The sequence below is a fragment of the Pongo pygmaeus genome, chromosome 13, assembly GCF_028885625.2.
Source record: "Pongo pygmaeus isolate AG05252 chromosome 13, NHGRI_mPonPyg2-v2.0_pri, whole genome shotgun sequence".
Taxonomy (NCBI): domain Eukaryota; kingdom Metazoa; phylum Chordata; class Mammalia; order Primates; family Hominidae; genus Pongo; species Pongo pygmaeus.
Window position 1 is genome coordinate 87,926,793 of NC_072386.2, and position 27,895 is coordinate 87,954,687.

The following is a 27,895-nucleotide window of genomic DNA, read 5'->3' on the forward strand; positions in this document are numbered from 1 at the left end:
CTCGCCGGGCGTTAGCTGCCTCCCCGCGGGGCAGGGCTCGGGACCTGCAGCCCGCCATGCCTGAGCTTCCCCCTCGCCGTGGGCTCCTGCGTGCCCGAACCTCCCCGACGAGCGCCGCCCCCTGCTCCACGGCGCCCAGTCCCATCAACCACCCAAGGGCTGAGGAGTGCGGGCTCACGGCGCGGGACTGGCAGGCAGCTCCACCTGCGGCCCCGGTGCAGGATCCACACTGGGTGAAGCCAGCTGGGCTCCTGAGTCTGGTGGGGACTTGGAGAATCTTTATGTCTAGCTAAGGGATGGCAAATACACCAATCAGCACTCTGTATCTAGCTCAAGGTTTGTAAACACACCAATCAGCACCGTGTGTCTAGCTCAGGGTTTGCGAATGAACCAATTGACACCTGTATCTAGCTACTCTGGTGGGGACATGGAGAACTTTTGTGTCCACACTCTGTATCTAGCTAATCTAGTTGGGAGGTGGAGAACTTCTGTGTCTAGCTCAGGGATTGTAAACACACCAGTCAGCACCCTGTCGAAACAGACCAACCAGCTCTCTGTAAAATGGACCAGTCGGCTCTCTGTAAAATGGACCAATCAGCAGGATGTGGGTGGGACCAGATAAGAGAATAAAAGCAGGCTGCTGGAGCCAGCAGTGGCAATTCGCTTGGGTCCACTTCTGCGCTGCAGAGGTTTTGTTTTTCGCTCTTTGCCATAAATCTTGCTACTGCTCACTCTTTGGGTCCACACTGCCTTTATGAGTTGTAACACTCACCGCGAAGGTCTGCAGCTTCACTCCTGAAGCCATCGAGACTGCGAACCCACCGGGAGGAACAAACAACTCCAGAGGCTCCGCCTTAAGAGCTGTAACACTCACCGCGAAGGCCTGCAGCTTCACTCCTGAGCCAGGAGACCACAAACCCACCAGGAGGAAGAAACTCCTAACACATCCGAACATCAGAAGGAACAAACTCTGGACACGCCGCCTTTAAGAACTATAACACTCACCTCCAGGGTCCGCGGCTTCATTCTTGAAGTCAGTGAGACCAAGAACCCACCAATTCCGGACACATAACTAGCAAAGCTACCTCAGGATGGAGCAGGTATCTCAAAGGGGGAGGAGTTCCCATCCTGGGGGTGTGTAAACAGCTGGGAGATGGAGGGAATTTTAATGTCAATTAGGGTCTGGGACTCTGGAGTTAGATAACCTAATTCCCAGGCTTCCTTTCTGTTGTGTTTTGAAGTATTCCCAGTTGTCCGTATCATCTGGGAATGGCCAGAATTGGCCCCGTCAAATGTCCAAAGTGAGATTCTTGATGTTCCTGTTGAGTCTGGCCAGAAAGGGAGCCTCAGAGCCACCGGCTCCAGGATGCACCTTGTAACACCTAAGGTGTTGGTTGGTAATTTTGTTGAAGAGCAAATCTGATCTTTCTCATCCGATGGGTAATGCTCTGACATGGTAAAGGTGTGAGGACACACAGCTGTCACACACTGCTGAAAGGCATGCCGACTTTTACATCCTTTTGGCAGAGCAGTCTCAATTTTAATTTGAAAGCGCCTATTTTTCAACCTAGCAGTTTTGATTTCCGTAGGAAGCCTGAGGAATACCCCCTCCCTCCCCTGCCATTGCCACGTTGTTCGTAACAGGAAAAAACGGAAGTAACCTAAATATCCATCTACACCAGTGCATCCCGTGAAGCCAATAGAAGGAATAAGGTCATTCTCTATGTACTGACTCTGAAAGAGCTCTGCAAAATATTAAATGAAAAAGGTGGGCTAGGCATGACAGCTCATGCCTGTAATCCCAGCACTTTGGGAGGCCCAGGAGGGAGCTCACTAGAGACCAGGAGTTCAAGACCAGCCTGGTCAACATAGCAAGACCCCATCTCTGTAAAAAAAGTAAAGGAAATTAGCCAGACGTGGTGGCACGTGCCTGTAGTCCTAGCTACTTGGGAGGCTGAGCAGAAGGATCACTTGAGCCCAGGAGTCAGAAGCTGTAGTGAGCTATGATTGCACTGCTTTGTGCTGCTGCACTCTAGCCTGGGCAACAGAGTGAGACACAGTCTCCAGAAAAATAAATAAAAATTAAAATGAAAAAGGCAAGTTGCAGAACAGTACGTATAGTATGAATTCATTTAAACAAGAAACAAGTACCACAAAACAAAACAAATCCCTGTACATTTCTGTCATATACTTCATGCATAGAAACACAACTCATTGGCCACGGTGGTTACTTTTTTTTTTTTTTTTTTTGAGACGGAGTCTTGCTCTGTTGCCCAGGCTGGAGTGCAGTGGTACGATCTCGGCTCACTGCAAGCTCCGCCTCCCAGGTTCACGCCATTCTCCTGCCTCAGCCTCCGGAGTAGCTGGGACTACAGGTGCCCGCCACCATGCCCAGCTAATTTTTTTTTGTATTTTTTACTAGAGACAGGGTTTCACCATGTTAGCCAGGATGGTCTCGATCTCCTGACCTTGTGATCCACCCACCTCGGCCTCCCAAAGTGCTGGGATTACAGGCGTGAGCCACCGCACCCGGCCCATGGTGGTTACTTCTACGGAAGGGGGTGGGACTGGGAATAAATCGGGTGAGGGAGACTCTTTCCTTTTACTCATTCTGTGTTAATATCATATGAATTGTTAATAATGTGGTTATATTTATTCACAAGTGGTTTTTTACTTCTCAAGCAAATCTGAAGGGGTACGAGAGTTCTTTCCCAACCATCCTGTCCCTGGCTCTGCTGCCCAGAGACTGTTGCCAGTCCGGGCATGACCAACCCCTTGGTCTCTCCCCCTTTACACACTTTGAGGCACAGGCGGCTCACTACCTTACCAGGCAGTTCCTCAGCGTGTGGACACTTCTAATGGTCAGAGGCATTCCTCCATGCTGAGCCAAACACCATCTGCCTGTAGTTCCTCTTGTCAGTCCTACTTCTGCCTTCTGGTCATTCTCAGAGGCACTTAAGTGAGGTGGAAACCAGCACAGACTCTGGAGCTTGCTGCCTGTATTCAAATCCTGGTCCTGCAACTGACCCATGCTAGGATTTGGGAAAAATTTCTTAATACTTATGTGCTTCAATTTTTCTTGCCTATAAAATGAAAATAATGAGGATGGGCATAGTGGCTCATGCCTGTAATCCCAGTACTTTGGGAGGCTGAGGTGGGTGGATCACTTGGGGTCAGGAGTTCAAGACCAGCCTGGCCAACATGGTAAAACCCCATCTCTACTAAAAATACAAAAATTAGCTGTGCATGGTGGTGCTACTCAGGAGGCTGAGGCAGGAGCATCACTTGAACCCAGAAGGCAGAAGTTGCAGCGAGCCAAGATCGTGCTATGCACTCCAGTCTGGGCAACAGAACAAGACTCCATCTCAAAAAATAACATAAAATAAAATGAAAATAACGATAGTAGTACATATTCCTTAGATTGATAGGAAAAAATGAATTAGCTTTTGTAAAATGTTTATGACATTGTTTAGCACGCAGTAATCACTAAATAAGTTACTTGAAAAATAAGTCAGAGAACTGGTTTTCAGTCCTGGCTCCCCAGCCACTGGTTCTCTCTTCTATAAAATGAATGAGTTATTTTAGTCTCAGGGTCCCCGAAGTCAGAGAAAGATGCAGGTATGAAGCTTCTTTGGCATCTTTTTTTTTGGAGACAGAGTCTCCCTCTGTCACCAGGCTGGAGTGCAGTGGCATGATCTCAGCTCACTGCAAACTCCGCCTCCCTGGTTCAAGCGATTCTCCTGCCTCAGCTTCCCGAGTAGCTGGGACTACAGGCGCGCTCCACCACGCCCAGCTAATTTTTGTATTTTCAGTAGAGATGGGGTTTTGCCATGTTGGCCAGGATGGTATCGATCTCCTGACCTCGTGATCCGCCCGCCTCGGCCTCCCAAAGTGCTGGGATTACAGGCGTGAGCCACCGTGCCCGGCTGAAGCTTCTTTGACATCTTAAGGCTTATTGTAAGATGTATGCACGTGTTCTATTTTACTCCTTAATGTAAAAAGAATGGGTTTGGTCTGAGATGAACACTCCTGGAAGATCATGATTATCTAATGGAATCCTGTACCTTGTCGCACATGCCCAGACACATCTGTGTGTATCCAGGGTACTGGACACTAATGTGAGAACTGGGCCTAGAAGAACCTCTGCAGTCCTTTCAGCCCCAGGTCAAGGTCAAGCCTTGGCTCTGTCATGAATAAGCCGAGGGAGCATGGTCCAACTTCCATCTACACATGGATTCAGTATACTCATCTCTAAGGTGGAGATGCTGGCTCCTGCCTGCCCTGCTCACCTCCCAGGGATGTAGACAGGTCGAATGGGGGCAATGCATGTCAAGGGGCTTTGTACTCTGCACGAAGCATCAGCTTTGCAGAGGCAGTCCTCGAAGTCCCTGGTAGCCCCTTCACTCAGGGGAGACCAGTACTTTCTGAGACTAGCCCATCCTGAGTTTTAGCAGGGCATTTCCAGCAAGAGACCTCAAGGAGAGGCCAGGGTTCCTGCTAACTGGGGAGGGTGGGTGGAGGAGCTGCCAGTTCCTTCTTGGGGCCTCAGATGGTTGCTGTACCATCTCCAGGCCAAAACAGCCAGATTCCAGGGCTGTGCTGAGTCCTCCGAGGACCGACCTGACCTCTTCCCAGCATTCTCAGGAGCCTTGCCAGAGGGGCCGGTGGAATTTCACCAGTGTCCCTCTGCCTGCCGTGGCCAGCTTTCTGAGCCCAGTCTGAACCCAGATGAGCTCTGGTGAACTCAGAATACCTGGGGGGAGTTCTCAATCAAGAGTCTCAGCTGCAATTCGTGCTTGTCCATTTGGATGCTGGGCTGACGTCCCCTCTATCCCTCCCAAGCATGTTCCTGTTTCCTCCATTCAATTCAATTCCGCACACCTTGACCGAGAGAAACTGAGTACTATGTCCTACCCAGGAGCTCATGGTCTACAGCAGCACTGTTCAATAGAACTTCCTGTGATGATGGAACTGTTCCATATCTGCACTAACCAACATGGTAGTCTCCAGCCAGTGGCTATTTGTTTGTTGGTTTTTGTAGTGACGAGTTTTCTGTATGTTGCCTGCCCAGGTTGGTCTCAAACTCCTGGTCTCAAGCGATCCTCCTGCCTCAGCTTCCCCGAGTGCTGGGATTATAGGTGTGAGCCACTGTGCCCAGCCACCAGTGGCTATCAAGCACTAGAAATGTGTCTAATAGGACTGAGGAACTGAACTATACATCGTTTTCATTTTAATTATTTAGATGTATAGAGCAACATGTGGCCAGTAGCTACTGTAGCTACTGTATTGGACAGTACAGTTCTAATTGGTGAGACAGCTATAGAGGCAGGTGACCCAAGTAAGGCAGATGGACTCTGCTAGGTGTAGGGAGGGACATCCAATGTTCACTTGAGTGTGGAATGGGGAGAGATCATTTCCTGGGGTCAGGATCAGGAAAAGCCTCTTGGGGAGGGGGAATTTGCAGTGCATATTAAAGCAATAGGGATACACTTACAGGGAGGCTAAAAGCATTCCACATGGAGGCATATGAGCTTTTTGGAGTAGACCTCTGTCTGCACCAGGTACCATTATCAGACTGCCAGAGATAAACAGGCTGAGTAAGAAAGGAGAGAGAGAAGGAAAGCAAAGAGTCATTTGTGAGGGCCTTGAGTGCCAGGCTGAGGAGGTGGGGCTGTGTCCTGTTGGCTTAGTGAGGGAATGAGCTGAGATCATACAAGTGGGGCACAAGGCAGGGCCTGGGACACAGTAAATAGCAGCAGTTCTTGGCAGTGGGGAGCCATTAGAGGTGGTCGTGTATTTTTGTTTGGTTTCTATTTCTGGTTTTTAAATTATTATTATTAAACTTTTAAAATTTGGGGCTAATTGCAGACTAGTATGCAGTTGTAAGAAATAATACAGAGAAGCCGAGTGCAGTGGCTCACACCTGTAATCCCAGCACTTTGGGAGGCCGAGACGGGTGGATGACTTGAGGCCGAGTTCGAGACCAGCCTGGCCAACATAGTGAAATCCCATCTCTACTAAAAACACAAAAAATTAGCTGAGTGTGGTGGCACATGCTTGTAGTCCCAGCGACTTGGGAGGCTGAGGCAGGAGAATCACTTGAACCTGGGAGGCAGAGGCTGCAGTGAGCCGAGATTGCACCACTACACTCCAGCCTGGGCAACAGAGTGAGACTGTCTGAGAAAAGAAAGAAAGAGAGGAAGGAAGGAGGGAAGGAAGGAACGAAGGAAGGGAGGGAGGGAGGGAGGGAACAGAGAGATCGCTTGTATTCTATGCAGTTTAGGTGGGAACTGTAGTTTTGTATCACAGCAAGGATAGTAACATTTATAAGGTCAAGATACAAAATATTTCCATCACAGGGATCTCTCATATTCCCCTTTTGTAGCCAAGTTCACTTGTCTCTTCCTCCTGCCTCCTTAACCCCAGGCAACCGCTAACCTGTTTTCCATTTTAATATTTTGTCATTTAAAGAATGTTATATATATGTTATCTAAATGAAAATCATATATTATGTAACCATTTTGGACTGGCTTTTTTTTTTCACTTGGCATAATTCTATGGAGATTCATCCAGGTTGTTGCATGTACCAATTATTTGCTCTTTTTCACTGGTGAGTAGTATTCCATGGTGTGGATGTACCATGGTTTGTTTGACCACTCACCTGTTGAAGGACGCCTGGGTTGTTTCCCGGTTTGTCTATTACATATAAAGCTGCTATAAACATTCATGTACAGATTTTATGTAAACATATGTTTTAATTTCTCTGGGATAAATACCCAGGAGTCCAATTGCATTTTAAAAAACTCAACTCTTGTGCACAGTGTGCCATTTTCTAGACCCACCAGTAGTTTATGAGTGAGCCAGTTTCTCTACATTCTCACCAACGTTTGCTGTTGTTGCTAACTTTTATTTTAGAGATTTTGATAGGTATGTAGTGATATCTCATTGTGATTTTGATTTGCATTTCTGTGATAGGTCATGATGTTGAACATCTTGTCGTGATTATCTGCAATATGTACATCCTCGTCAGTGAATGTCTCTTCATATCCTTTCCCCATTTTCTAATTGTTTTTTTTTTTTTTTTTTTTTACTGTGGAGTTTTTTCTAATTGACAGGTACTTCACACGCCACACAATTCATCCTTTTAAAATTCAGTGGGTTTTGATGTATTCACAAGGCTCTGCAACCATCACCACTATCTAATTCTAGAAAATTTTTATCACTCGAAAAAGAAACTCTATACCCATTAGCTCTCATTCTGCTTTTATCCCCTCCCCCAGCCCCTGGCAACCACTAACCTCCTTTCCATTGCTATGGATTTGCCTCATCTAGACATTTCATATCAATGGAATCATACAATATATGGCCTTTGTGTCTGGCTTCTTTCATTTAGCAAAATGTTTTCCAGGGTTGTTCGTGTTGTATAATAGCACATATCAGAACTTTATTCCCTTTCTGACCGACTAATACTCCACTGTAAGGACCTACCACGTTGTGTGTATCCATTCATCAGATGATGAACATCATTTGGGTTGTTTCTTCTTTTGGCTATTCTGAATAATGCTGTTATGAGCATTCATGAACAAGTTTTTTGTGTGGACTTATGTTTTTATTTATTTTCCACCCAGGAGTGGAATTGCTGGGTCATATGGTAGCTGTATGTTTAACTTTTTCAGGAACTGCCAAACTGTGTTTCAAAGCAGCTGCACCATTTTATATTCCCACCAGCAATGTATGAGGGTGCCACTTTCTCCACATTCTTGTCAACACTCGTTACTGTCTGTCTTTTCTATTATAGTCATCTTAGTGTGTGTGAAGTGGAATCTCATTGTGGTTTGATTTGCATTTTCTGAATTATTAATGATGATGAGCACTTTTTCATATATTTATTTGCGATTTTTATCTTTACAGAAATGTCTATTCAAATCCTTTGCTCATTTATAAATTGTGTTTTTACTGTTGAGTTCTAATAGTTCTTTATATATTCATATTTAAATCCTATATCTACCAAATATTTTTACAAATATCAATACAAAATATTTTTCCCATTCTTTGTGTTGTCTTTTCACTTTCTTGTGTCTGTTGAAGCACAAAAGTTTTACACTTTGATGAAGTATAACATCTATTTTTTCTTTTCTTGTTTGTGCTTTAGGTGTTACATCTAAAAAACCATTGCCAAGGTTACAAAAAACTTACACCTATGTTTTCATCATAGTTTCATAGTTTTAGCACTTACATTTAGGCCTTTGATCTATTTTGAGTTAATTTTTATGTATTGTGTGTAATGTCTAAATTCGTTCTTTTGCATGTGGATATCTAGTTGTCTCATCACCATTTCTTGAGAAGATAATTTTTCCTCATTGAATTGTCTTGATGTTCTTTTTGAGAAGAAATTGTCTATAGATGTATGGGTTTATTTCTGGACTCTCGATTCTATTCCATTCATCTATATATCTACCTTATGCCAGTACCACAAAGTCTTAATTACTGTAGCTTTGTAGCAATTTTGAAATCAGGAAATGTGAGTTCTCCAACTTTGTCCCTCTTTTTCAAGATTGTTTTGGCTATTCTGGGTTCCTTTCATTTTCATGTGAATTTTAGGATCAGCTTGTCTATTTCTGGAAAAAAAAAGGCAGCTGGAGTTTTGATAAGGATGGCATTGATTCTTTTAATCAATTTGGTAATATTGCAATATTAACAATATTAAGTCTTCTGATCCATGAAGACTTAAGATCCATGGGATGCTTTTTTATTTATTTAGGTCTTATTTAATGTATTTCAGTGTTGTTTTGTAGTTTTCAATATATAAGTCTTTACTTCTTTTGTTAGAAATAAATCTAACAAAAGAAGTTAGAATTAGTATTTTATTTTTTTGGCCAAGTGCAGTGGCTCATGCCTATAATCCCAGAACTTGGGCCAAGGCAGATGGATCACCTGAGTTCAGGAGTTTGAAAGCAGCCTGGCCAACATGGCAAAACCCTGTCTCTGCTAAAAATACAAAAATTAACCACATATGGTGGCATGCGCCTGTAATCCCAGCTACTCAGGAGGCTGAGGCAGGAGAATTGCTTGAACCCAGGAGGCAGAGGTTGTGGTGAACCAAGATCGCCACTGCACTCCAGCCTGAACAACAAGAGTGAGACTCTGTCTCAAAAAAAAAAAAAAAAAGAAGAATTAATATTTTTTATATTATTATAAATTGAATTATTCTCTCAGGTTCATTTTCAGATTGCTTATTGCTAGTGTATAGAAATACAACTGATTTTTGTGTATTGATCTTATATTCTGTAATTTTGCCAAACTCACTAATTTTTTTTTTGTTTGAGACAGAGTCTCATTCTGTTGCCAGGCTGAAGTGCAGTGGTGAGATCTCTGCTCACTGCAACCTCTGCCTCCCAGGTTCTCCTGCCTTAGCCTCCCGAGTATCTGGGACTACAGGTGCGCACCACCACGCCCAGATAATTTTTGTATTTTTTTTTTTAGTAGAGACAGTGTTTCACCACGTTGGCCAGGATAGTCTCGATTTCTTGACTTCGTGATCCACCCGCCTTGGCCTCCCAAAGTGCTGGGATTATAGGCGTGAGCCACTGCACCCGGCCGGAACTCACTAATTTTGTGTAGGAGTGTGTGTGTATTCCTTAGAATTTTCTATGTACAACATTATATCATCTGCAAATACAGATAGTTTTACTTTGTCCTTTGCAGTCTGGAAGCATTTTATTTCTTTTTCTTGCTTAATTATCCTGTCTAGACCCCCCCAGTAAAATGTTGGTGAGAGCAAACATCCTTATCTTGTTTCTAATCTTGGGGGGAAAGCTTTCAGTCTTTAACTATTAAGTATGATGTTAGCTTTCTGTCTTTTACAACCTGTTTAAGATTATATTTATGTTTTATTATTTTATTATATATGGTAATAGAAAATCCAAACAATACAATAAGATATAAAGAAGGAAACAAAAACTTTCTCCCCAAATCCCACCATTATCAATATACTTAAAAGTTTTTTCTCTGCATTATGTACATATATGGAAAATATAGATAACTTTACATACAAATCGTCTATTTTGTGACCAGGGTTTTTTTTCTTTTTTTTTTCTTTCCATTCAATATTGGTCCATGGCCATCTTTACATGCTATGGCCAAGGATTTGCACCATCATTTTAGAGCTGCCCACATTCTATTTAGTAAGGTTGAACTATCATTTATCTGAGCAACTCTCTATGAATTCTTTTTTTTTCAATTTTTATTTATTTTTTGTTTTTTGGAGACAGAGTCTCGCTCTGTCGCCTGGGCTGGAGGGCAGTGGCACAATCTCAGCTCACTGCAAGCTCTGCCTCCCGGGTTCAAGTCATTCTCCTGCGTCAGCCTCCCAAGTAGCTGGGACTACAGGTGCCCGCCATCACACCTGGCTATTTTTTTTGTATTTTTAGTAGAGACAGGGTTTCACCATGTTGCCCAGGGTGGTCTTGAACTCCTTAGCTCAGGCAAACTGCCCACCTCCGCCTCCCAAAGCGCTAGGATAACAGGCATGAGCCACCATGCCTGGCCTCTTAATAAATTGTTTCCCTTTTCCTCCCACTATTATAACTGAGACTGTGATGAACATCCTCATCATATCCTTCCCAACATTGTTGGGTCTTTCTGGTTTTTTTTCTGATTTTTTTTCTTTATATCTTTGTCAGATGATCACTATAGATTTGGGGGCAGGGAACTATTAATAATATGATCAGAATTGGGCTTTAGAAAGCTAACTTTGGCATTGTCAACTTACCATGTGATCTTGGGAAAACCCTTTTTCCTTCTCTGGGCCTCAGTTTTTTCATTTATAATTTGAAGAGACTAAATTACTGGTTATCAAACTTGGGTGCATATTGAAATCTCCTGGGAAGTTTTTAAAAACAGCCATCAGATTCCCACTCCCCAGAGATTCTGATTCAGGTAGTATGGGGTGTAGTCTGGACAGCAGGGTTTTAAAAGTCTCCTTAGGACTAGATGATTGAATGTCCTCCTTCAAAAACTCTTCTGTCGTGGAGCTCTTACTTGGGCATCTGCTCAGAGAGAGGCTGTTGTAAAGCAGTGAAAAGATCTGTTCTTGGCATCCAGCAGACCTGAATTTGAATCCCAGCTCATTTGCTCCTGGCCGTGTGACTTTTCAGCTTCTCTAAACTTCCATTTCCCTACTCTTGGAGAGGAGGCTAAAATCCCCTCCCACTACTCAAGAGTTTCTGCAGGTAGAGGTGGTTTAGGCACTGTACACATGGAATGAGTGGTGATTTTTTTTTATTTTTTATTTTTTCTTGACTAAAGAGCCAGCCCCTGGGCAACAAAGTGGAAATGGAGATTGTGAGCATGTTGGAAAAAAATGCAACACTTCTCAAATTCGGCTACCACTTTACCCAGCAAGGACCCCGGCTTCGGGCATCCAACGCAATGATGAACAACAATGACCTTGGTGAGTAGAAATATGCTTCCTGCCCTGCCCGCAGGCCTGTTATTCCATCTACCTGTGCTGGGGATGTCAGGGAAAATTCTGTAGATGCCTCTCCGAGTCTTCTTGAGTCTTGATTTTCACAACGATCGCGTCTTCCTTGTTTTCTGTGTTTGTACCTCATCTCCACTCTGGACTACGAGCTCCTTGACTTCAGGAGCTAAGGCTGAGTCCTCTCCTCCTCAAATCACAGCTCAGCACAGGCTGGGCCCAGAGCACACGTAAGTGTGTTCGCAGAAGGAAGTGAAATTTGGGAGGGCACAGGGCTCCCTGGGAGTATTTTCCTCTTCTGAATACCCTTCTCTGAACTCATAGCGTCCTCTCTAGGTCACACAGTCTAGATTTAGCCCAAATCCCAAAACTACCTTCCAGTAGGACTACCAAAATCTGAGCCTAGGAGACTTCACATTGATTTTAAGGTAAAAGTTGAAAATGTCAACTTCATAGTAAAGTAAAAGTAGGGTATATTAATGTAATCTCAATTAAAGGCATAGTTTGTTTTTTTCTAAAAGGAAAAATAATTATGAAGGAGACATTATCAGGAAATTTTTAAAAACAAAAAAATTAAGAAAATGAAAATATCATAATTTTTTTGATAATGAACACTTATATACCTATATGAACCAATAGGTATATAAGTCAACTGAATGAAAAGTTTGAGCAATCATGATCTTACTTGCAGATGCTGGTTGTTCATAAGCTCTGTGTAGTTATTGCTTATGTATATTCCTGCTGGCTGCCAAAAAAGAATTTGATATAGCATTCAACAAAGGGAGCGTGACTGACAAGGCTGTAGAAAAACAAGAGGGGGAAAAAAACCAAGAAAAGCAGTAGGTCTATATCATTAACATGAATGATGATTATATTGAGCCCTGAGTTTCCTAGAACCAAGACAGCAGGAAGCCAAACCAAGTTACAGTATTCTTATCACAGAAGGGAAGGAGGCATAATGAGTTTGAAAAAAAAAAAAAAAAAAAAAAAGCCTCTTTCTGGGACTACATTGTGAAATAAACTTGTGTTTTAAAGGACAGCATCTTCAGTGAGTTTTTCATCAGATTCAAACCTGCTCTACACAATGGTTTCCAACCCTCGATAAAATGCAAAGAGCCTAATACGAATGCTTCACTCAAAGTGTGTCACTTCCTGGTGATTTATCTGAGGCCAGGTCACTACCTGGAAGCCCTCGAAGAACAGAGATGAGTGTGTAGGAGTGTATGCTCAAGGCAGGTGTGCACAGACCCCACATGCACAGATAACCACAGGATTACACACACTCACACACACACTTTAGATCGAGTCATTAAATTCCACAAACATATACCAAAGTTCTATAGGTTCCTGCTTGTAAGGATGTCACAGCCCAGGAGCTATTCATTCATTGCTCACTCCAAATGCCACTATTTTCTAGAGCCTCGGATCTAGAAAAGCCCATTTTTAAAAATGTGTGCAGAGTCTTGGTTTATCAGAAGTATCCTTACTTGAAATAAAATAAGAACGAACACAAATAAGAATCATAATTATTATATCATATCACAGATGTCATAGCTAAACTGAATGGTTGAAGAAGGCCAGCAGCTGTGATCTGGCCACAGTACCAGCATGGAGAAGCCTTGCGTTTCTATTCTATATGCAATAATCTCATATTTGTTTCCCCCTCAGTTAAGTTTCTTCTGTGCCCCTTGGATCCTATCTCTGGGCTAACCCAGTTTTTGTCCTCCAATGGCATGATGGTCTGGAGGTCTTGTTTCTGGGGATAGAGGCTCTAGATGAGCAGAGGTCACAGGTGCTGCAGGGGGATAACAGCATCATCTAGGAGTTGGACAAAATGGCCTTTGAAAACTCTCCCAGTCCTGTGAATCTGAGAGTCCAAAATTCAGGCCTGACTCCCATCACCAAGAACTTTCAGAGGCCATTGTAAGAATGTAGGATGGTAGAGCCAGAAGGACTTAAGAGCTTATCCCTCCAGTTCCCTTAGAAAGAAACTGGAGCTTGGGGTGGGGGTAGGGGGTCTAGGCAGCAGCTCAGTCAGGTCACACCAGCTGTTAGTGACAGCAAGCATTTTCTGGGCAACTTTTGTGTGCCTAGGACTGTGCTAGGTGATATCAGAGGTAGCAGAAAGGCTACCTCTGACTGAAGAAGCTTTATAACCTTTTAGGGGAAAACAAAAGACTCAAAGTCATGCCTAAAAATTCAAGAATGCCTACAAATTCTATCTAAACAAAGTGAGGAAATGATTTATCAAGACAGAGGCCAGTTAGGCAAAGCATCCTGGTTGGGGATGGGGCTTTAGCCAGCCTTGAAAGGAAGAGATAGGTTGATGGAGGAGGTCAAGAGGCATCCCTCTGGGGGCTCTAGAAGTATTAGGAAGTGGTGCTGGGGGTACAAAGGAGAGACAGAAGGATCTAAAAGGATTGGAGGAACTGTTATAAGGAGTTAGACCTAGGAGGAAAAATAAGAGTTCACAAAGAAGGAAGGGAAGGGCATTCCAAGCAGAGGCAACAGCATGAGCAAAGGCAGGACAGTTGAAAGTGTATGGGATGTTCACAAGGAATGGGGCTGGGTAGGTGTTTGGGTGGCTGCAGCCCAAGGCCTTTAATGTCAAGCTCAGGGGCCTGGCGATGGAAGCAGGCAGGAAGCAGAGACTGTGGCAGTTTCCTGGACGGTGATGCCAGGTGATAAAAATGGGCCTCTGGGTTACCCCAGGGAACTGTGGGCCGCTGCTCCCTTGGGGTTTCCTACAGAAGGAATTAGAGGTGAATCATCTCAGTGATTACAGGGAACAGAGTGCTACTTGGTGATGTAGGATCTCTAGCTTTAAAATGAAATTTGTGCCCATCTGCTAATTTTTGTAAGAGAAATGTTTGTTTATGGCAGTGCCTCAGCTTCCTCCTGACTTTACAACAGATTATTTGCATCCTACGTTAATGCCGCAATGAAGCAGACAGACTTCATGTTTTCCAACTGAATATTTGTATCGTAAAAGCCTCCTGCCAGCTCCTCCTTGGGACTGAGGCTGTTAGCAGGCCTGGCAGCAGGGAGCACAGATTGGGAAGGGAGCAGGCCTCTCAGGCCTCCTGCTCACTCTCACCTGCCTCTGCTGGCTCTTTGCCCATGGCTGGGGCCTCTGCAGTACTTGGGCTCCTCCTTGGGGGACATTCAGTCCCCAAGGCTATGAGGACAGCGACTGGCTCTGCAGACAGGCGGTATGCCCAGGATGCATCCTGACCAGTGCATTTTCGGTCCTCCCCACCCTGTGCACCAAGCTCTAAACAGAGCGTTCTGTGAGTGCAGGGCGCCAGGGAGGAGCCGAGCTGTGGATCCCATCTGCGTTTTCCCACAGCAATACCTCAGATGACTGTCATCTCCACACTATTTATAGCAAAGAGCCAGGCCAAGCATGGCACTCAGGTCCTCTAAATCTGCCACTGCAGCTCAGCTCTCTCCACTTAGTAAAATCTGAATTGCAGCCTGTGAGTTAAGACAGTTGTGTGGGTTGGGGTATTGTGTGGAGGGAGAGTAACGTGTTTAAAAGCAGAAAACATCCCTTCCTGGGAGTCACCATTTTACAATATTCTCAGGGAAGACCTTTGCAGCAAGCACCCAGACATAGCACACTGCAAAGCAATTTCTAAAAAAATTTATTGTCAATTGACAATTTGTAATTGTATATATTTATGTGATACAAAGTGCTGTTACGATTTATGAATACAATGTGGAAAAATTAAATTAAGTGAATTAGCGTATCATCACCTCAAATACCTTTTGTGGTGAGAACGTTTATTTTTAGCAATTTTGAAATATATAATACACTATTATTGGCTATATTCACCATGCTGTGTAACAGCTTTATAAAACACCTTATTCCTCTTGTCCAACTGAGATTTTTGTATCCTGTGGCCATTATCTCCCCATTCCCCGCCCACAGCTTCTGTAATGACAGTTTTACTCCCTGCTTCTATGAAGTCAATTGTTTTAGATTCCACATATAATTTGTCTTTTTGTGCCTGGCTTATTTCACTTAGTATAATGTTCTCCAATTCCATTCATGTGGTTGCAAATGAACAAATTTCCTTTTTTTTTTTTTTTTTAAAGAAAAGGCTGAATCGTATTCCATTGTGCATATATCCCACAGTTTCTTTATCCATTCTTGTTGATAGACACTTAGGTTGATTCCTTATTTTGGGTATTGTGAATGATGCTGCAATGAACATGGAGTGAAACATCTTTTCAACTGATTTTAATATTTTGGGTAAATATCCAGAAGTGGGATTGCTGGATCCCAAATCAGTTTCATCATAGTCCCCCAAACCTATCTCAGAAAAGGCAGCCAGGTACGATGGCTCACACCTGTAATCCCAGCACTTTGGGAGGCCGAGGCAGGCGGATCACCTGAGGTCAGGAGTTCGAGACCACCCTGGCCAACATGGTGAAACCCTGTCTCTACTAAAAATACAAAAAATTAGCCAGGCATGGTGGCAGGCACCTGTAATCCCAGCTCCTTGGGAGGCTGAGGCAGGAGAATCGCTTGAACCCAGGAGGCGGAAGTTGCAGTGAGCCGAGACCACACCATTGCACTTCAGCGTGGGCAACAAGAACAAAACTCCATCTAAAAAAAAAAAAAAAAAAAGTAAAAAAAGAAAAGGCTATTCCTTTCCTCACAGCCACCCAAGCCAGAAATCTGGGCCTGTTCCTAGACGCTGCCTCCACCCCAGCCAGCCATTCATCTCTTTGCCAGTCCCAGTGTCCTGCCGCGTATGTTGAGCCCTCGTCACAGTCATCTCCTCCAACATCCTCAGGCCCCCAGCTCCTCCAGGGCAGGCACCCCTGGCACTCATCCCAAGTCTCTTTCCGAAGCTTGCCTTGTCACCCCTCCACTTAGAACCCTCACTTGGCTCCCATTGCTCTCAGTCAGGCCCCTTGAAATGACTCCCAAGTCTCTTAATAATAGCTGGCTCTTACATGGCACTTACTGTGTGTTAGAGACTGTTCTGAATACTTCCCATCTCACTAGCTCATGTAGTCCTCCCCACAACCAGGTGAGACAGGTGCTATTGTTATCCACACTTTACAAGAAGGAAACAGAAGTCTAGAGAAGTAGGTAATTAACATTACCCACAATCCATGGGCTGGACCGGGATTTGAATTGGCAATGTGGCTCCAGTGCCTGGGTGCTCCACATAGGGAGATGGTCCCATCAGGAGGTCGTCTCTTGACATCTCCAACAAGCCATCCTTTTGCCATGTTACTACCATTCCAGGTAGCCTGAATGCCCCCAAGTGACCAAGGAAAACTTACCCTTAGAGGGTCGTTACTCCCAATGCCCTCCACCTTCCCATCCTCTACCTTTTCATTGTTTAAAATTCAGCTGACCTGTTAGTTGCCACCTGGGAAGGTCTGACCACTTCATTCTTTATGCCTTTCATACCTCAGAGAGCTGCCAGGGCATCTCTAATACTTCATATTTCTCAAACAGTAGTTCTCAAACATTGTATATCTTGGTCCCTGTTATACTGTGTCTTTACTTCTGATTCTTGTGCTTGGCACACAGCACTCAGTACATGCTGCCGAATATTTAAATGAATAGAAAGTGCTTTCCAAAAACATGATGGAAATGTTCAAATTTGGCAAGAAGTGGCAGAGGAGTTCAAGCAGCAGATGGAGGTTGGTCCGGACGACTGGAGAGCCCTTCTGGCATTCACAGTAAAAGGAGTCTCTGGCTCTTGCAATAAGCAATGAAGAGTTTTTTAAAGAAAGTAAAGAGCAGACAGAATTGAAGGAGGATATTGGGAGACCTGGCTTTTACTCCCAGTTTTGTGACTTATTCGTAACTTGGAATAAGTTACTTCCCTCTCTTGGTCTCAACTTCCTTCATCATTAAAAAGGGAAAAAAATAATACCCGAATAAATGGATGCCTTTCCCTTCTCTCCATCCAGTCCCTGAAAAAGCCAGTGCCAGGGGGCCGGGTGGGGTGGCTCACGCCTGTAATCCCAGCACTTTGGGAGGCCGAGGCAGGCAGATCATGAGGTCAGGAGATCAAGACCATCCTGGCCAACATGGTGAAGCACTGTCTCTACTAAAAATACAAAAAATTAGCCGGGTGTGGCAGCACATGCCTGTAGTCCCAGCTACTCGGGAGGCTGAGGCAGGAGAATTGCTTGAACTCGGGAGGCGGAGACTGCAGTGAGCCAAGATTGGGCCACTGCACTCCAGCCTGGCGACAGAGCGAGACTCCGTCTCAAAAAAAAAAAAAAAAGAAGAAAAAAAGGCAAGCCAGTGCCAGGGGAACCATGCACACAGACACACAGATCCGGCCCAGTGGACACAATGAGGGCAAGTAATGGAAAATAACCCCCCCACCAAGCCATGGGGTCCTTTCTGTTCCCTCAACCATGGGCCAGGGACTTGGATTTCAGTCCTGGCTCTGCTGCCAGCTCTCAGGGACCGGGGCTCTTTTCTTCTGCAGGGAAGAGCTAATCCTCTCTGTGAGAATCAGATGCGATATGGATATGGAAACCCTACCCAAACAAGGCTCAAGTCTACTGAGGGAGGCACTGGACTGAGGCTCAAGATGAGTCAAAAGTCTTGGTTCTAGCTGGGTGCGGTGGCTTATGCCTGTAATCCCAGCACTTTGAGAGGCTGAGGCGGGGGGATCACTTGAGGTCAGGAGTTCGAGACCAGCCTGGCCAACACGGTGAACCCCCATCTCTACTAAAAACACAAAAATTAGCTGGGTGTGGCAGCGGGCGCCTGTAATGCTAGCTACTCAGGAGGCTGAAGCAGGAGAATTGCTTGAACCTGGGAGGCGAGGTTGCAGTGGGCCAAGATCGCACCACTGCACTCCAGACTGTGTGACAGAGTGAAACTCCATCTCACAAAAAAAAAAAAAAAAAAAAAAGGCTTGGTCCTGTCTGGTACTAGCTTTATTGCTTTAAGCAAGAAATATACCCTCTCTGCCATACTTTCCTCATCCATAAAATGGGAATGGTAACTAACATTCCAGCAGTGTTGCAGGGACTCCGATGAGGCAATGAGGATGGCCCTGGTGGGCATGCCTGCACAGCTACTATGGAGATGCTTAAAAGTCTGGTTCATGTAAACTCTTTGGTCACGTTGAGCAAACTTCTTGTGCTCTTTGGGTTTTGGTTTTTGTCCCCTCACATCTACCCCACAAGAAGTTGGACATTCTGATCATCTCAGGAACTGGGCTGGCCCCATCTCCCTTGTGGGTCTGCTTTGTATGGCCAGTGTCATGCGCAAGCTGATTCGGTTTTTGTTGCAGCTCGTATTCATCGATCTGGTGGCTGCAGGTCTACCACCTCAGCTCGGGAACCTGAAGACATCTAAGTATAGATGGACTTTTTTTCCCTCCACAATAGCTTCCTGTCTTTGCCAATACCAGCAGGCCTCTCGACTGCCACCTACTGGCTCTACAGACTTCTTTGACCTTTCTCTTGTGGCTGATAGAGCTTGCTGCTTGGTCTTATCTGCAGACACTACAATTAATTTCAAAACACTCTCCCTTGTTACAACAAACAGAGCCCCTCCTGCCCCTCCCTGCATCCTCATCATCCTCTAAGCTAACGTCTCCAGCCTGCAACCTCCTGGCTAGTGCTTTCCTCTTCATGGCATTTAACTACTTTGTCACTTGAACAGTGTTGAGCTTAACTGTCTTGCCCCCGGGGAGAATGGCAAGGTTAAACATAAGGGGATACAGATACTGCAGGGTAATCTTCCGGGTGGAAACTCTCGTTTACATAGGCAGGAGGTAGGCCAGGAGCTCCCAGACATAGCTGGGGGAAATGTTTCCACCTGGTTAAGACCCTAATCTCATTAAGAAGACTGACTAAACTTTTAACTCTTATCTGAACCGGAGTAAAGATCTTCAACTGGAGCTTCTGTAAGCAAAGAAAATAGCCGACTTATAACGTGGGACTGTGTGGTCAGCCACTTAGCAGGTATCTATGAATGAATCTCCACTACCACAGACCGTCATCAATGAACACTGACAGACTGGAGGGCTGTTGTACAACTCACACATACTGTTCTTTCAAAACAACAGACTTCAGACTCTGTTAACAGACCAATTAGTGCAAGGTTTCATAGTGCTTTCTCAGAGCAACAGTGTTGGTCCCTGGTCTACAGGGAAAAGTGCCTTATATCTTATCTCCATTCCTTTCCAGTGAGGAAGAGGAGGCTTGCGGACCTGACTGGGCCCATCATTCCCAAGTGCCGGAGTGGTGTTTAGTGTGTGGCGGTGGAGACCATGCCTTTGAACTGGACGTGTTCTATTGATGACCTGTGCTCTGCAGGGGAAACCAGAGGCAAAATGCCGGCAGCACGAAACCCTTTTGTGGTTCAGTTCTTTATGCACTAAGGTTTTAGGTTGACTAGTGGTTGTAGTTGAAAATTTTATAAAATATCGTTAATGTGAAGTTTTTCTTTAGTCACAGAAGTTGAGTCTGGTTATTATTTAAAAACTAGAAGCCCCCAAACCAGCAGATCTTACTGAAGATGATGTTCCAGCAGCAGCGACTTAGCCCCAGGAGACCAGTTTCAATGGCCTTGCTGTGTGGTGTTTCAAGTGCATTTAAAATGTGTGACACAGAAACGGCACACTCTTCCACACGCTTTTGAAGTATTATAAAACACTATTACAAATTTGTCTTAGCTATTAGCAAATAAAACAGATTATCATTCTTTATTAACCCTCCTTGGAATTTTAAAAACCTCAAGATTAAAGTTGCCAAATTGATTACTGGATCCAGAACACAATTTTCCCCTCAGGACAGACAGACAGACTGAAGCCACCGAACCCTGCCAGGAATCAACATGAGATTCCTTTTGCTGGATATGCAGAAATGACAGGAAAAAAACCAATGGTGAAATTTCAAGTTTCAAAAACCAACCTTTCATTACCAATCCCAGGCAACAAACATGTCCCTGAGTGTTAAGAACATTTGGGATTTATGTATAATTTAATACTGGAGTTAGAACTTTTTCCTTATTGAATGCCAACCTTACGATGGAGGTGAAAATCTACGGCCAAATACTTGAAAACACCTTTCTATATTGCACAGTGGGCAAATGGCTTATGTGAGGTAAGACACTAGAGGGATAAATTTCCAGATCAACATGGCTATGGTATTTAGTAATGGCCCAGCTTAGAGACTTCAGCTACTGATCTCATCACTTATTAGACAAATTGCTGCTGACCTTACGCCTGTATATTAAGCCTCTGCAGGATGCAGGACAATGGTGAAGAAAATCCAGATATCAAGGAATTGGGAAATCCTGGCCAAACCACTGAAACGTAATATTAGTATTGCTGCCAGATCTCTTTTTAACATCATGTGCGTCTCTTGGGATCCAGCAAAAGTGTTAAGCCACAATGCCCTTGTGCCTTTTAATATACCACAGTGCCAGTTAAACTAATATTTTTGTTTGTTGCTTTCGGGAGTTATTTTCATTAGTGATTTCAGCAAATCTCATGATAAAGGACAAGGTCAAGAACTCCAGAGCACTGAGCAGAGAGACTGGTGATGAAAAGGTGAAGGCCTGCACACTGCACTGTAAGGCAGTGGGCAGTACAGGGTAACTGGAGGCGGGGCCAGGGCCTCAGCACTATGGAAGAGTGTCCACTGAGGCTGCACATGGCCCAGGAGTGGCACCATGTTGCAGGGACAACCATCCCCACTTGGCTTCTCCTTAAAACACAATTGCAGCTGCATTCTGCATCGCTGAAAACTGCAATATAATATTAAATCTGTTGGTTTATGTATGGCTGCGTATGTGTTTCTTGGAACCTGTGTGACAGGGACATGTACCTGGCACACTGGCCAGAAGACTGGGCAGCCACCATGGCAGTGCTGGATGACCTCAGTAAGAATGTGTCATGTATTCCAGGTGCTGATCTAAAAACTGTGGCTCAAATGTCACCGAGCTTATATGAAGCTCCCAGAGAGAACATTTAAAAGCTCAGAGAGTAAGTGCTGGGGAAAGCAGAGCTATTAGAGGAAATCTCTCATAGAAACGAAACCAAACCAACAGAAAATGAAGAAGGCCACATCTTTAAGGCCACCTCTGCCTCTATCAATCAATCAGATGAGTTGCTGGTCTAGACCAGGGGCTGGCAAACTTTTCTGTAAAAGGCCAGACAGTAAATATTTCCGATTTTGCAGGCCACACAGTGTCTGTTGAAACTATTCAATTCTGCCACAGATCATGTGTAAAGGAATGGGTGTGGCTGTTCCAATAAACTATACAGTTGACCCTTGAACAATATGGGTTTGAACTGCATGGCTGCACTTATATATGGATTTTTTTCAACCATACAGGTTGAAAATACAGTACTGGCAGGGGGCGAAGCCTGCGTACATGGAGGGCTGATTTATCACATACATGGGTTCTGTAGGGCCCACTGTGGGACTTGAGTATGCATGGGTTTTTGTATACTCAGGTGTTCTGGAACTATCCTCCATGTATACCAAAGGATGGTTATTTCTACAAAAGCAGGAGGTAAGCCCAATGCACAGCTTGCAGATTCCCCTCAGGCGAGAGACAGAGGTTAAGGGTAGATGGCAGAAGACCTAAGTGGCTTGTTTTAGGAGGCCACTCCCAGGGCCACAGCTTTCACATGTTTGCCACCAGGGTAGAAGGTCTCCTGACAAGGGCAATGACTACTAACAGCCCCAGCTGCATGGCACAGAAAGGGCATATGCTGTGGCCACCAGGCTCAGGCTCGATCCCTCAGCAGCTTTGGGATCCCACGCAGGTCACCTTTTTTCTGTGCCCTAGCATCATCCAAATCAGAATGTCTCAGGTAAGTGGTAGACAACGCGACTCCTCCCCTCCTGCTGTGAAGTGTAGATGGCTGCCATGGTGGCAGTGGCCAGAACTGAAGTTCCCGATTTCTCTGTTTCTGCAGCCTTGCCATGCTTTCTCTGTATAGTCACCCCAAACCTACTTTTACCAAGGGCCTGGGAAAATGCCAAAGGTGCTGCTCACACAAGCACTGGCCCATCCTCCTCAGCATCAGGCCCTGGCTCTGGGCTCACAGGCTGTCGCACATGCTGCAAGAGTTCCCTAGGTATGCGTGGCCGTCGGGCTGTGCATTCACATTCCTCTTTAAAGCTGTCTTGCATAGGGCCTGAAACTTTCCTGCTCCCCTTGTCTTGACATGTGACACAACAGGCTGTGAATCCTTGTCCTTGACAGGCAGGGCAGGTCAAAACGAGCTGGTGGCACTGGGGAGTAGAGCAGAGTTTATACTGGTCCCAGCGGGCTCCACAGTATGAACACTCTGGGGAGGAAGGAAAAGCCATCATTATAAACGCATGCATTCACACACACGTGGACAGGCATTGCTCCCTTTGCTGACTAGAGTCTCGTAGATCCTGTGGAACCCGGGGAAGGTTCCCAAATAGTAAGTCTTCTGTCTTCTAGCAACAACTAACCACCACCCCCACCACCCAGCTTATTTTTTTGTGGGGGTGACTTCTGGGAACTGTCTGCTTCCAGTATTTACTGACTTTTTTTTCTTTTTCCCATCTAGAGAACAGGTGGTAACTAGATGGTAATGAAAGTTTCTCTCTCTCACCAGCTATTCCAAAGCTGGCCAACTACCTCCCAACCCCCTTGTTAAGTGGTCTTTTCCTCTTTGATTGTTCCCTTTTCCAGTGGGGACAACACACCTAAATACAGGCGATAACCCACCTACAGTGAACATGTGCAGTCCACACCCCTCTCCCCGAGGCCTGCGTCTCTCCTGCTGTTGCTAGGACACTTGACCATCTGATTCCTAAAACTCACACCATCTTCTTCACCTGTTTTTCCCTGATGACCTCCTGTTACCATTGATAACATCATTCTTCCTCACTTTTCCTTACCTTGCTTATCTAAGCTACCTCTGAGCCTTCTCTCCTTCATACTCACACGCAAGTACCCATCGAGTCCAGCCAATATAACCTCTGTAAAATCAAATCTACTCTACTTGTTTAGAATTTATACTCCATCTAGCTCCAAAACAGATCGAAGTAGTGATCAATAAGAGACAACTCAAAACCATTAAAATGAAAATAAGACCAAGAAAGTAGGAGAGGACAATCAAACGCAAATCTTACTCAAATATGCATGCCACCTGGGTCCACAGAGAGCTAGGAGTTCCTAAAATCATGTGTACTATGGATTTACTTGGTAGTCTGGTGAAGACTACAGATCCTGGCCTAGAAAAACTTTTTTGAGACAGGGTCTTGCTGTGTCACCCAGGCTGGAGTACAGTGGTGTAATTTAAACTCACTGCAACCTCAACCTCCCGGGCTCAAGCAATCCTCCTGCCTCAGCCTCCTGAGTATCTGGTACACACCATCGTGCTCAGCTAATTTAAAAAAGTTTTTGTAGAGACATAGTGAGCTATGTTGCCCAGGCTGGTCTCAAACTCCAGGGCTCAAGCGATCCTCCTACCTTGGCCTCCAAAAGTGATGGGATTACAGGCATGAGCCTCTGTGCCTGACCTAGAAAAATATTTTTAAACGCATAAAATATGTAAGATTACAAAGGAAACCAACTATACAGAAATACAAAATATCAGTCTTTTTCAAAATCTGTAATATATAATAAGACGTGCCATTTATTAACACATTATGTATCAACTCTTAGTGGTGGGCCTAATAACTATTTTCATTTTGAAGCAGTGATGAGTATAAATACTATTTTGAGATATCTGAGGCAACTGGAACATGATATGAAAGTATTGTGAATCCTACTGAAGACAAAGTCACAGGTACATTAATACAACTGGTACTTTGTTGCCTACGTTCCTAACTAAAGGAAATGCTTCATTTTAGTGAGGTGTTATTGAAAACAAAGATACAATTATTTTTCCATCCAAATTCACAGAATCCCTAAAATCTATGTACCAATTCCAGGTGAAGAGCCCTGAATTAGCCCAGTAGTACAGCTCTTGGCAGGCAGACAGGCAGGCAGGGCAGGTGAGATGATCCCCATGTTAATGGGCTTGTCCAGCTAGCAATGGTGAGGCCAGGATCCCAACCCAGGCCTCCTGACTCCTGGACTAGGGTTCTCTCAGCTCCATAGCTGGGAAAATGGTGGCACAATGTACTTATTTTCCCTGCTTATTCAGTGCTCAGTAATGAGCACTGGCCTGTCTTCCCTGTCATTTTTCTAGAATGGTGAACTGACAATGTGCTTCATTTCAGTTTGGGCTCAGAGCCCGTGCTGACCTACCTGACACCACATCACTGTTGTAGGACAGAGCATAGCGTTCATCAAAAACAAACAACTTCCCTTTGTAAAAGCCATCAGGAAACTCTTCCAGGTACTTGTGGATGCCACCCTTGAGCTGGAACACCTCCTTGCACACTCCCTAGGTGTGGAAAAACAACAGGAAATCTGAAGAGCCAGCAGAGACCTGTTAAGATGCTCACGGAAGAGCGGCGCATGGTGAGGAGTGCTGACGTGGAGGACTCATGGCCGCTGCTATCAGTCAGGGGCTCCTGGCTCCCACTGCGGGACACTGAGGAATTGCTGACCAAGGGGTCAAGGCACCAACTGGCCAGATCTTGCCTCCTAGGGGGATGGGTGATGACAGCAGGCAGGGCCTTCACCCTCTAGATCCTGGGAAGCCCAACTATTTTTGCTGCCCCCTAAATATAGGAAGACACCTGTTGGGACATGTAATGTTACTGAATTTGCTCTTCTCAGGATCAAGCAAAAGGATCAGGAAAAGGGAGATGTTAACTAATCTCTCCCTTTTACATCTGATGAGTCTCTAAGACTTAAATGTTTTTCGTATCTTGAGATTAAAGACTCTCAGATTTTGTACTTACGAACTCCATGCTGGAGCCATATGAGGGGTGAAGACATGCTTTGGCTGCCTGGGGGTGGTGGCTCACCTTGGCTTTGAGGTAGGCTGAACCCCGCTCACAGCGGATGCCCCCGGTGCAGTACATCAGCACTCTCTTCTCTCTGAAAAGTTCTAGATTTTTGTCAACGTAGCTAGGGAAGTAACTGAATTTCCTGATGTCTGGGGCTAAGCAGCCTTGGAATCGTCCCTGTAACATAGGAGCAACAAAAGGAAAATTATCAGAAAAACATACCTGGTAGGAACAAAGGTTCTTTTTGTACCCAACAAACCCTACTTAGCAAAGAAGCCCCTGCCAGTTGCTAATCTCATCCCTACTCTGACCTTTCAATGTCAAGATCTCAAAACCGAGGCTGTGGGCTGTGGGTCACCTTCCCAGGGTCCTCAGGGGAACTGGAGAGGCTGCCCAAAGGCAACTTTGCAAGATCCTTGATACATGTCAAAGGCAGGCTCATGGGGAGTCACAAAGTATATTGTGTGCCTAGATGTCTTTAATTCATATTTTCTTAGACTCTCTCACCAGATTCTGAGTTTTAGGACTTGGGTTTTCTCTGAAGCTGCCAGTACTGGGAGGAGATCCATGTGGCCACAGGTGGGCACACACAAGGTCCCCTTGGGAAATATACCACACTGTGGGAATGGGGAGATCTACCAATTCAGAGAACTCAATTCTGGCTTTTACTTACTATTTTGCTTTCATAGAAGTTTCTGCAGTCAAGAAGGATAGTATCACTTTGTTCTTGATTTGCCTGAGATAAAAACTTTTCTACTTCTTTATGAAATTCACCTGGGGATAAATGGATTCCTAAAACCAAACCAAAAAAATTATATTAAAACAAAGGCAAAAAAAAACCACAAAAAAACCAAAACCCAGTCACGACTCACCCAGCCTGACTTACATGTTTCTTTGTTTCTTTCCACCCAAACCTCTTCCCTTCATAATTACAACTGTCTGAAAAGAACACTACTTGATGATCATGATGAAATAACTTAGTAATTCCAGTAATTCCAGGTATCCTCAATCTCCCTCCTCCTAAAATGAGGGCAATGGAGACCTGGTAGTTTAGAAATAACTAGTCAAAGAATTTTGCATCCTCATACTTGGCCTAACCCTGGTGATAAAAACCAGGCAACTGGGATCTAAACTGCCATGTGAATTTGCTGGTCCATTGTATGGTCACTAGTAGGTCAGGAAATGGCCACTGCTCTATTGTCACTGTACATGGAGGAGCTGGGCAAGTATGTGGCTGACTACAGGCTTTGTAAACTGTTCTATATTAAGGTCAAACCCACGTTGAAGGCTAAGAACCCACAGGCAGGTGTGAGCAAAAAGTTATGGAATAAAGTTGGAATAGATACATTTTTAATGCAAAGGGGCAAGAAGAATGTGTCTAAGTGTGTGTGCATGAGTAAAAGAGAAAAGGGCAAGGGGGGGACAACAAAAATGACATATGAGAAAGAAAGTAAAGGAGAGACAAAGACAGGAAAGCTAGAAGATGGGTAAGTATTAAAATACAAGGGGAAGCCTGGGGAACATAGCGAGACTCTGTCTCTACAAAAAAATTTAAAAAATTAGCTGGCCATGGTAGTGTGTGCCTATAGTCTCAGCTACTTTGGAGGCTGACGCAGGAGGACCCCTTGAGCCCAAGAGATCAAGGCCTCAGTGAGCTATGATCACACCACTGTACTCCAGCCTGGGCAATAGAGCAAGACCCTGTCTCAAAAAATATATATACAAAGGGACTAATAGGAGAGAACCTCAGTCTCCTGGGGCTCTTTGCCTTGTAACTCTCTAGGATAGAAATATTCCCCTATCTTTGAGGGTCCAGAAATCTCAGTAGATTGTGAGGAAATTTTGGTGAATCTGCATTATGAGGTAGCCATGCCTCATGGGCAGGGGCTCTGGTGACTCAGTTACCCACCACTCATGATAAAGCTTTACAGCACCAAAGGAGCCTCATTCCCCTCAGAGAGGAACCCCAACAACCAATGAAACTACTCCACACCAAGGAGAGATAAGGGCCCAGAGCCAGGCCAAGGAATCTGGATTGCTACCTGCCTGCCTTACAGTTGTAAAGAGAATGTAGTAAGACCAGATTCTATATAAGGTACTGTCACACAATTACATGGATACAAAGAGTGGGGTGAAAAGGGAGATTCAAACATGGGACGCAGGCCAGGCATGGTGGCTCACACCTGTAATCCTAATGCTTTGGAGGCTGAGGCAGGCAGATCACCTGAGGTCAGGAGTTCAAGACCAGCCTGGCTAACATGGTGAAACCCCGTCTCTACTAAAAATACAAAAATTAGCCAGGTGTGGTGGCACATTCCTTTAGTTCCCAGCTACTCAGTAGGCTGAGGCAGGAGAACTACACAAAACTGGGAGGCAGGGGTTGTAGTGAGCATTCCAGCCTGGGCGACAGAGTGAGACACTGTCTCAAAAAAAGGCCAGGCGTGGGCGAGGTGGCTCTCGCCTATAATCCCAGCACTTTGGGAAGCTGAGGCAGGCGAATCACTTGAGGTCAGG

General features: G+C 44.8%; 2 protein-coding genes across 5 annotated transcripts in view; one reads left to right on the forward strand and one right to left on the reverse strand.

Annotated features, from left to right (window-relative positions):
* The window catches only part of TMOD1 (tropomodulin 1), a 93,976-nt gene extending 72,711 nt beyond the window's left edge, over window positions 1-21,265 (forward strand). Inside the window, exons 9-10 of the mRNA XM_054502180.2 lie at window positions 11,308-11,452; window positions 19,670-21,265. Coding sequence (XP_054358155.1) covers window positions 11,308-11,452; window positions 19,670-19,734 — 210 coding nt within the window. The 3' untranslated portion in view covers window positions 19,735-21,265. The remainder of the gene's footprint in view (window positions 1-11,307; window positions 11,453-19,669) is intronic.
* TSTD2 (thiosulfate sulfurtransferase like domain containing 2) overlaps window positions 20,148-27,895 on the reverse strand; it is a 33,148-nt gene continuing 25,400 nt past the window's right edge. For all 4 annotated transcript variants that reach the window (XM_054502177.2, XM_054502176.2, XM_063649747.1 and 1 more), the window contains 4 exons: window positions 26,055-26,173; window positions 25,400-25,558; window positions 24,732-24,870; window positions 20,148-22,788 (listed from right to left, as the gene is read on the reverse strand). In XM_054502177.2, the coding sequence (XP_054358152.1) occupies window positions 22,490-22,788; window positions 24,732-24,870; window positions 25,400-25,558; window positions 26,055-26,173 (716 nt within the window). In that variant the 3' untranslated portion in view covers window positions 20,148-22,489. The remainder of the gene's footprint in view (window positions 22,789-24,731; window positions 24,871-25,399; window positions 25,559-26,054; window positions 26,174-27,895) is intronic.